Raw genomic sequence first — 10375 nt, forward strand, 5'->3', positions numbered from 1 at the left:
ATCATTCTAGTCCTTTATAAGTCGGTATAGTCATAGATATTAAGCCCATGTATTTTAAGTATATTCATGGGTATTAAGCCCATGTATGCCACAGCTTGATATAGGTATGAGGCGTGTTGTGAGGTCATTGTGGGGATGTGTGACTGTGTGGCCAGCAGGAGTGGTCTGGCAGGCCGGGTGGTGATGGGGAAACTGGGGGTTATTGGGACTGTGAAGGGAGGAGACTATTGACTGTGATGATGAGTGAGACTGTCTGCATCCCTGCCTAGCACTTCAACGGGGGAGAGAAAGCGATTGGGCCTTGGCTGAGTCCCTCTGACCTGCCCAGGGGTACCCCTCATCACGCTCTCCACTGTGAAGGCTCATCCAACGGGCGTTTCTGTCTCGCGTCTCTCTCCACTGTGAAGGCTCATCCAACGGGCGTTTCTGTCTCGCGTCTCTCTCCACTGTGAAGGCTCATCCAACGGGTGTTTCTGTCTCGTCTCTCTCCACTGTGAAGCCTCATCCAACGGGTGTTTCTGTCTCGTCTCTCTCCACTGTGAAGGCTCATCCAACGGGTGTTTCTGTCTCGCGTCTCTCTCCACTGTGAAGGCTCATCCAACGGGTGTTTCTGTCTCGTCTCTCTCCACTGTGAAGGCTCATCCAACAGGCGTTTCTGTCTCGCGTCTCTCCACTGTGAAGGCTCATCCAACGGGTGTTTCTGTCTCGCGTCCCTCCACTGTGAAGGCTCATCCAACGGGTGTTTCTGTCTCGCGTCTCTCCACTGTGAAGGCTCATCCAACGGGTGTTTCTGTCTCGCGTCTCTCCACTGTGAAGCCTCATCCAACGGGTGTTTCTGTCTCGTCTCTCTCCACTGTGAAGGCTCATCCAACGGGTGTTTCTGTCTCGTCTCTCTCCACTGTGAAGGCTCATCCAACGGGTGTTTCTGTCTCGTCTCTCTCCACTGTGAAGGCTCATCCAACGGGTGTTTCTGTCTCGCATCCCTCCACTGTGAAGGTTGTTTCAAAGAGTGCTTGTGTCTTGCTTCAAACTTGTGTGTGAGCGTGTGTGTGAGCGTGTGTGTGAGCGTGTGTGTGAGCGTGTGTGTGAGCGTGTTTGTGAGCGTGTGTGTGAGCGTGTTTGTGAGCGTGTTTGTGAGCGTGTTTGTGAGCGTGTTTGTGAGCGTGTGTGTGAGCGTGTGTGAGCGTGTTTGTGAGCGTGTTTGTGAGCGTGTGTGTGAGCGTGTGTGTGAGCGTGTGTGTGAGCGTGTTTGTGAGCGTGTGTGTGAGCGTGTTTGTGAGCGTGTGTGTGAGCGTGTGTGTGAGCGTGTTTGTGAGCGTGTGTGTGAGCGTGTGTGTGAGCGTGTTTGTGAGCGTGTTTGTGAGCGTGTTTGTGAGCGTGTGTGTGAGCGTGTTTGTGAGCGTGTGTGTGAGCGTGTTTGTGAGCGTGTTTGTGAGCGTGTGTGTGAGCGTGTGTGTGAGCGTGTTTGTGAGCGTGTTTGTGAGCGTGTGTGTGAGCGTGTTTGTGAGCGTGTGTGTGAGCGTGTTTGTGAGCGTGTTTGTGAGCGTGTGTGTGAGCGTGTGTTGTGTGAGCGTGTGTGTGAGCGTGTGTGTGAGCGTGTTTGTGAGCGTGTTTGTGAGCGTGTGTGTGAGCGTGTGTGTGAGCGTGTGTGTGAGCGTGTGTGTGAGCGTGTTTGTGAGCGTGTTTGTGAGCGTGTTGTGAGCGTGTGTGTGGAGCGTGTGTGTGAGCGTGTGTGTGAGCGTGTTTGTGAGCGTGTTTGTGAGCGTGTGTGTGAGCGTGTGTGTGAGCGTGTGTGTGAGCGTGTTTGTGAGCGTGTGTGTGAGCGTGTGTGTGAGCGTGTGTGTGAGCGTGTTTGTGAGCGTGTTTGTGTGTGTGAGCGTGTTTGTGAGCGTGTGTGTGAGCGTGTGTGTGAGCGTGTTTGTGAGCGTGTTTGTGAGCGTGTTTGTGAGCGTGTGTGTGAGCGTGTGTGTGAGCGTGTTTGTGAGCGTGTTTGTGAGCGTGTGTGTGAGCGTGTGTGTGAGCGTGTGTGTGAGCGTGTGTGTGAGCGTGTGTGTGAGCGTGTGTGTGAGCGTGTGTGTGAGCGTGTGTGTTAGCTTGTTTGTGAGCGTGTTTGTGAGCGTGTTTGTGAGCGTGTTTGTGAGCGTGTTTGTGAGCGTGTGTGTGAGCGTGTGTGTGAGCGTGTTTGTGAGCGTGTTTGTGAGCGTGTGTGTGAGCGTGTTTGTGAGCGTGTGTGTGAGCGTGTTTGTGAGCGTGTTTGTGAGCATTTCTCTCCATTTGCTTCTGTGCACAGATGCAGAGGAACAGAGACCTGTCACACTCCTAGGTATTACGTTCCAAATGACCAAATTGTTATTTTGTTACTCTCAAGATTATTCCGTAGTATTAGTTTAATATTTTAATACTTAACATTATACAGACTGTAATATTATGCTCATTTATATTATGTTGTATGAATGGGAGGGTTACTAAAATCATTATTAGTTTATGCGAATGTGAAAAATAAGGATAAATCATCTCTTTCATAAGCTAGTTTCTTTTCAGTACACACAGTTTGGATTGTACTCAACATTATTTTCTGTATTTCATTAAACAGTTCGTTAAATCATGACTAAAAGGACATTCTTTCTCATGCAAAGCTTCTATTTGAAGTTATGTTCTGTTTTGAGCTTAAGGGGATACTCATTGACAAACCTAATGACAACACCAACAGTCACTTTGCTTCTACAGTGTCATTTACATCAAATATTCATTTTTTTGGTCCCAAATTGGATGAAAATGAAGTTTGTGGTTGAACCAGAGAGTGAAGGAGGTGGGATAGCGGGACATGAAAGTGATTAATTAGTAACAAGATGGGGGTAATTAAAGCATGTGTTGTCTTGGGGGGAATTCTGATTGGTTTCTCAGTCACTTCAAAGGCCCTGGCACCTTTGGCTAGAGCGCTGAGGTGTCAGGGATACCAGTTTACAGGATGCCCAATGTGCCTCGACTCGACTGGGTGGGCATCCTGGCATCTGTTCAGTCAGAGCAGAGGAGAGTCAACTGTACTTGTTCTTCCTAAACATGTTGGCAGTGCTAACACACTGGAGACACAGGCAGCGAGGAGTGGTTTATTCTTTTACACTAGCTAGTCGTACCGAAACCTCTGCCAGCTAATATTTTTGACATCTTGCACAGCCTTCATCTCCCATGATGTTATGCAGGAGATGGCAATCATTAGGATGCTCTTCCTGGGGCCACTCAGATGTTCTCTATTCTTTAAACAAGGTCACTGCAGTAGAGGAGCCACATAATTTGGACAGATTATTATTCGTTTTCATTATCACTACTACTTGGAATAACATCTCTGATCTCTCAAACAACGAAAAGACTTTGCTGTGGGCACTGGGAAGAGGAGACTGGGGCCTGCCTTGAACATGAGTGCCAATTGAAGTTGTCAGAAGAGAGGCTTTCAAAAGAGGAAGGGGGACTGCAGAGAGTTGGAGCACCTTTGCAGGTGTTTGTCTTAAAAATACATCTCCAAGCGTGTGTGTTTAAGGATGTGACCGTATTCTAATGAGCCCTGCGCTGCTCTGCAGAGCTCTTGAAGTGTGTCAGTGAAGCTGGGGAATAGATGTCCCCTGGGACTCCTCCACTGCCTCTCCCCTGAGCCACCAGCAACACAAGGAAGGGCCTCCACTTTCTTCTCCCTTGTGGGCTATTCTATTGCATAGAGTTTTGGCACACAATACAATGTACAGGGACTATATATAGCCCTTAAATATTATTGCAGTTGTGCATCCTTTCACCTTTATGAAATGCAGACAGTATTTATCATAATTACAGACTGATGATGAAGCCTGATCTTTTTGTAGGGAGGATTGTGTAACATGCAAGGTTGCCATAGAACACAACTCATTGTCAGATTTGAAACCAGCCCAGTTAGATACCCATGTTCACCCCAGCCAATTTGTCTTTTCACTATTCCACCATAGTGGGGGTTTAACTGCCTGTACCCTATGAATTCAGAATGCTTTTGAGTGCATGCTAATGTTGGCTGTCCTATCAATGAAGGCAAGTTTGAGGGAGGGGGATAGTCGTTGAATTCCATGAGATAAAGCAGGGATGGGCAACTGGTGGCCCCCCTTTTGAAAGCCCTCAGTTGAGGTAGAATGCACAAGGTGCAATTGAAAAATGTGGTTGTACACAGATAGTCAGTCAATTAGCCCATGTCAGCTAAAACATTTTTTTGTTGCTAATTTAGTTTAGCGGCCAGCAATCTAAACGTGTTATCATGGTGTAATTACTGTCTGGGGGGGCCATTGATTTTGTTAGTCAGTCTCACTTAGGTATATTAAAAACTGCAAACATTTCTCTCCACCCCTACAGCAAAATGTGTAAAATTGCGGTCTAGGCACTGCATCACAGTGCTAGAGGCGTCACTACAGACCCGGGTTCGATCCCGGGCTGTATCACAACCGACCTTGATCAGGAGTCCAATAGTGAGGCGCACAATTGGCCCAGCGTCTTCAGGGGTAGGGGAGGGTTTGGCATGGGGGGGGGCTTTACTTGGCTCGCTCGTGTTTCCTCCGACATTTGGTGTGGCTGGCTTCCGGGATAAGCGGGCGGGTGTTAAGAGTCGCGGTTTGGCGGGTCATGTTTCGGAGGACGCATGACTCGACCTTCGCCTCCCGAGCCCTTTGGGGAGTTGCAGCGATGAGACAAGATCGTAATTGGGGAGAAAAAGGGGGTAAAATACAAAAAATTTAATTGCAGGAAATTAGCTGTAAAAGCTAATTTTCCTCTCCGCCCCATGGTAAATTAGTAGAATTACATGAAATTAGTTATAAAATGGCTAAATATTCTCTACACCCCATCAAAGTTGCCCATCACTGAGATAGACAAAAATTAGCTATAGTATGTTTGGGGATAATGTGCACATTAAAATGTAATCACAATCACAAATGTATAAAGAAAAATAAACAATGGCATCTGAATGTTATTTACAATTCAGGAGCTTAATAATTCATGTTGACCATATGTATTTGACAAGCAGATAAAAGTGATAAAAGATGGCGTGCTCACGGCAATTTCCATTTTGCTAACTGCATCTTTAGTCTAATGTCGCCATCTAGTGGTTAATTGTAGTACAGTGGCTGGTACTGCACACATTCTGTGGTCATATGTCATACTGTCATTGTCATATATTTATGACAGCGTTTACAGGATTTATGACGAGAGATTCATGAAAAATGTTGTGATAATGGGAAACTAACCATTGCCTTGTTTTGCTGTGACAAAACTGTTTTTTTTGTCGACACGTTTTTTTGTATTTTTACGGTGTATAAATCATTGTGACAAGTAAACTAGTTGCGTTCCTTTCGTTGCCAATCAAATGTTAATTAATTATTTATTTAACATTTGATTGGCAGTCCCACCCGATTGTTGTGGTTTGTACCATTCTGCTCGCGCAACAATTTAAATCGTTCCCAAACATTCCATGACAGTTTGTTTATCGTAACAACCGACAATCAATAGGTAGTTTTTTTGCTTGTTGTCTGTCACAAAAGGTTTTCTCTCAAGTTGAGTTGCAACAATGGATAGGCATCCCAAGCGAAGAGCTCAAATGACATTCAAGACAAGTGAACAAAGTAAAAACAAAGATGACAGTAAGAAAAATACCAACGAAAGCGAGGGCCCTGCATCTTCAACAGAGAAGCATCGAGGTGATGGAGAACAGAAGAGACCGGTGGGTAGGCCTAAAGGTAGTGGAAGTTCTGGAAATAGTGAAGCTGTTCAGGTTAGGCCTAAAGTTATTTTCAAAGCTGATAAATGTGGTGGTGATGGGTATCTAATGGCCACAAGTTCAACACACCTCAAGGAAGCCATTCAAGGTCGACCAGTTACATTTGAAAAGGAGAGAGCACCATCATCAGTCAATAAACAGAGTAAAGCCACATCTGATCATCCCATGAACTCTCAAGTGCAGGTCATCAAGGAGGAGATCATCACACCTGCTCCAGGTCAGGCCAATGTCAAGGTAAAAGTTGTCCAAGAACCAACAACGCATCGTCAAGGATGTCCACCTGCGGCTCCCACTATAGACTTCTCCAAACCGATCCATGTTGTCCACGAAAAAACCTTGACAGTATTGGATGGTAAAGCCATAACGCTCAGCAAAGTTCCATACCCACCACCTGTTCATGTGAATGTTCAGCCACTTCCAGTAAAGAAGGTGAACACTAGAGGGACGAATCTCACCATGCCACCATCAGAAGCAGGTATCAATACAAGCTTACCTAAATTGTACATACGAATTGAAGTTTTTAAATACTTTTCAGCACATCATTGTCACATATTGAGTTCATGCACAATCCAATAATCTACAGTGAGGGAAAAAAGTATTTGATCCCCTGCTGATTTTGTACGTTTGCCCACTGACAAAGAAATGATCAGTCTATAATTTTAATGGTAGGTTTATTTGAACAGTGAGAGACAGAAAAACAACAAAAAAATCCAGAAAAAAGCATGTCAAAAATGTTATAAATAGAATTGCATATTAATGAGGGAAATAAGTATTTGACCCCCTCTCAATCAGAAAGATTTCTGGCTCTCAGGTGTCTTTTATACAGGTAACGAGCTGAGATTAGGAGCACACTCTTAAAGGGAGTGCTCCTAATCTCAGCTTGTTACCTGTATAAAAGACAGATGTCCACAGAAGCAATCAATCAATCAGATTCCAAACTCTCCACCATGGCCAAGACCAAAGAGCTCTCCAAGGATGTCAGGGACAAGATTGTAGACCTACACAAGACTGGAATGGGCTACAAGACCATCGCCAAGCAGCTTGGTGAGAAGGTGACAACAGTTGGTGCGATTATTCGCAAAATGGAAGAAACACAAAATAACTGTCAATCTCCCTCGGCCTGGGGCTCCATGCAAGATCCCACCTCGTGGAGTTGCAATGATCATGAGAACGGTGAGGAATCAGCCCAGAACTACACGGGAGGATCTTGTCAATGATCTCAATGCAGCGGGGACCATAGTCACCAAGAAAACAATTGGTAACACACTACGCCGTGAAGGACTGAAATCCTGCAGCGCCCGCAAGGTCCCCCTGCTCAAGAAAGCACATATACAGGCCCGTCTGAAATTTGCCAATGAACATCTGAATGATTCAGAGGAGAACTGGGTGAAAGTGTTGTGGTCAGATGAGACCAAAATCGAGCTCTTTGCCATCAACTCAACTCGCCGTGTTTGGAGGAGGAGGAATGATGCCTATGACCCCAAGAACACCATCCCCACCGTCAAACATGGAGGTGGAAACATTATGCTTTGGGGGTGTTTTTCTGCTAAGGGGACAGGACAACTTCACCGCATCAAAGGGACGATGGACGGGGCCATGTACCGTCAAATCTTGGGTGAGAACCTCCTTCCCTCAGCCAGGGCATTGAAAATAAGTCATGGATGGGTATTCCAGCATGACAATGACCCAAAACACACGACCAAGGCAACAAAGGAGTGGCTCAAGAAGAAGCACATTAAGGTCCTGGAGTGGCCTAGCCAGTCTCCAGACCTTAATCCCATAGAAAATCTGTGGAGGGAGCTGAAGGTTGAAGTTGCCAAACGTCAGCCTCGAAACCTTAATAACTTGGAGAAGATCTGCAAAGAGGAGTGGGACAAAATCCCTCCTGAGATGTGTGCAAACCTGGTGGCCAACTACAAGAAACGGCTGACCTCTGTGATTGCCAACAAGGGTTTTGCCACCAAGTACTAAGTCATGTTTTGCAGAGGGGTCAAATACTTATTTCCCTCATTAAAATGCAAATCAATTTATAACATTTTTGACATGCGTTTTTCTGGATTTTGTTGTTGTTATTCTGTCTCTCACTGTTCAAATAAACCTACCATTAAAATTATATAGACTGATCATGTCTTTGTCAGTGGGCAAACGTACAAAATCAGCAGGGGATCAAATACTTTTTTCCCTCACTGTATGTGAACATTTTCCTTCTAGAAAATCTGGAAGTAACACGGAGTGTAGACAGAAATGGCTATATCAAAAGGCCTATGAATGCGTTCATGGTCTGGGCGAGAATCCACAGACCTGCCCTGTCCAAGGCCAACCCAACAGCCAACAACGCAGACGTCAGTGTGCAGCTAGGAGCAGAGTGGAGCAAGCTCACTGAGGAAGAGAAGAGGCCCTACTATGAGGAAGCACGTCAACTCAAAGACAAGCACAGACATGAGTTCCCTGGTAAGCATAGTGCAGGTTGCCTACTCACTCACACCATTTAAACTTATAATTATTGTTTCATATATTTATCATATTTCAAAATTCATATAACTGACACTTTATGATCTTTACTTACTTTTCAAGTGTTTGTTCACAATCTTTACCCATAATCATCACAGGTTGGATCTATCAGCCCAGACCTGGAAAAATAAAGGGCTACCCTTCTGTGATGTCCTTCGCCCCTCAACCATCCTGCAGCTCTGCAGGGACAAGTGTTCCTGGGGCTGAGTCTTGTCCCATGACCATGGCCATGGCCACCACTACCACCAGCTCCTCTGTTGCAAACACACGGGCCACAGGTAAAGCAATAGCTCACTATCTGGCAATCCCTCACCAGACACACTTTCATTTAGTGCACAAGTATAAGAAGCTAAGAACATACAGATGTTAGTCTCTCCATACAACAGACACATACTACAAAAACATACTTCTATCAACATGGGAAATCTAAAACTACAGTTAATGTTTTAATAGAGATGGAAGGCAGTAGCTGCTATAACAGTAAGCTGGAATAAGACATGGTAGTATAAAGCTTAATACAGTATTTGTTTTGGTTTTGTCTTCCTAAGGCTCTAATGACCATGGTGTCCAGGGTGCTACAGTGGCAGCTCCAAATGCCTCTCAGAGTACCAGCCCAGTCTCCATATTCTTCCAGACTACTGCCTGCCCACATCCCCACCCAACAGCCACTACCTCTGGTGCTAAGCCTGCAGAACGCAAGCGTGAAGCCAGACACTGTGGCAGCAACCTTGAAGAAGCTCCCAAACCCAGGAAAATCAGCAGTCAACAGGCGTACTACAATTCTGCCAGTGAGATTCCCTCTACAATCATGCCATCCAGCTCCAGAGGTCTCCAAATACCACTCTCTAACCTGGCTTACCCACACATGTATCCTCCATCTCCCATGCAACACCCGGTGGGCCTCTTCCCCACCCCTTGCTTCCCCTTTGCTCCGCCCTTCTTCATGCCTGGACCCCAGTTTTATCCAACAGGGTAAGCAATGCATGCTGTTTCATGTTGAATACCAATTTTGTACTATGTAGGTATGCTGTTTGATCTTTTATAATTGTGCAGGTTAGTGGTGAAAATTGAACTATGGTCATTTGAAACGTCATCATCCTGGGATTGGCTTTTTTTCAGATCATACCCTTACCCACATGGCCCATACTCCTACCCAGTTCTCCAACCCCAGGAGTTCTCAAACCCCATGGCTACTCCTATGTCTACTCCGGGCTACCCCTATGATGACAACTACGATCAGCATGAGTCCACGTTCTCCCTTCTCAACAGAGACTACCCGTTTCGGCAGAGAGGGGAGGGCGGGCAGAGATGTCAAGGTCAAGGGCAGGCCCCCACTACCTCTGAGCTCCTGGGTTCGGTCCCACCACTGGATGTGCGTGCCCTGGAGAATGTCTTCACCAACTCTGCGCCAGAGAACCCTGCCAGTGTCCAAGAGGTCCAAGTCACCAATGAGGAGGACGGGGAAGAGGTGCGCGTGATGAGAATTCTCTAGCATCAAACCAAAGTGACATCCTTTAGTAAAATCCCTGATAGAGTATATTTGTTGTCAGTGTATATAAAGTCCCAAAAAGTATCTACAAATAAATTAATAGTTACTGTTATTCTGAAGTAATTTATTTTTTAAAGATAAATACTGTTTTATGAGATCGACCTCTGCTCTGTACAAAATGACATTTTGCAGTATTTTAAAGTGTTTGAAAGGAAGTCTATTTATTTATGCCTTTTTTTCTTCAAATACCTGGTTTGTAAGGAGAAAGGGGTGCTTTGCTGGTTTTATGCAGACTGAGAGTCCAGGCATAGACAGGTACTACTGGCCTATTCAGAGTACTGTGCTCTTCATATAGAAATCCAATAAAAATGCCAATGCACCAATAATACATGTAGAGTGGTCATTGATCCATAAGTTATCATTTTTACACAAGTATAGCAACTACTGTAAATCCAATATTGTTAATAACTTGCATGTAACTATGCAATTATGTATTTTTCTTAATAAATGTAAATGAGGTTGTGGTACAGTTGCCTGTCTGGCCATCTGTTATGAAATTGTTACCCATCAATAGTTAGGAAAGTCCTAACTGA

The 10375-nt window shown here is 45.3% G+C and overlaps 1 protein-coding gene across 2 annotated transcripts; it reads left to right on the forward strand.

The window, feature by feature from the left end:
- Positions 1-5459: 5459 nt before the first annotated feature.
- LOC121579184 (transcription factor SOX-30) lies at positions 5460-10170 on the forward strand. Of its 2 annotated transcripts, XM_041893548.2 has the most exons (6): positions 5460-5725; positions 5966-6257; positions 7994-8233; positions 8392-8571; positions 8842-9265; positions 9413-10170. In XM_041893548.2, exons 1-6 carry the CDS (start codon positions 5573-5575, stop codon positions 9783-9785), a joined length of 1662 nt encoding a protein of 553 aa, XP_041749482.1. In that variant the 5' UTR covers positions 5460-5572; the 3' UTR covers positions 9786-10170. The 2 variants fall into 2 exon arrangements, with proteins under 2 accessions (XP_041749482.1, XP_041749481.1); XM_041893547.1 differs by having other exon boundaries at positions 5460-6257.
- The last annotated feature ends 205 nt before the right edge of the window (positions 10171-10375 follow it).

The sequence above is a fragment of the Coregonus clupeaformis genome, chromosome 13 (assembly GCF_020615455.1).
Source record: "Coregonus clupeaformis isolate EN_2021a chromosome 13, ASM2061545v1, whole genome shotgun sequence".
Taxonomy (NCBI): domain Eukaryota; kingdom Metazoa; phylum Chordata; class Actinopteri; order Salmoniformes; family Salmonidae; genus Coregonus; species Coregonus clupeaformis.

Coding starts and splice junctions, on each gene's coding strand:
- LOC121579184 (XM_041893547.1), top strand. CDS start 5,573: ATGGATAGGCATCCCAAGCGAAGAGCTCAAATGACATTCAAGACAAGT. Junction 8,572..8,841: donor TGCAAACACACGGGCCACAG/GTAAAGCAATAG, acceptor TGTCTTCCTAAG/GCTCTAATGACCATGGTGTC. Junction 9,266..9,412: donor CCCCAGTTTTATCCAACAGG/GTAAGCAATGCA, acceptor GCTTTTTTTCAG/ATCATACCCTTACCCACATG.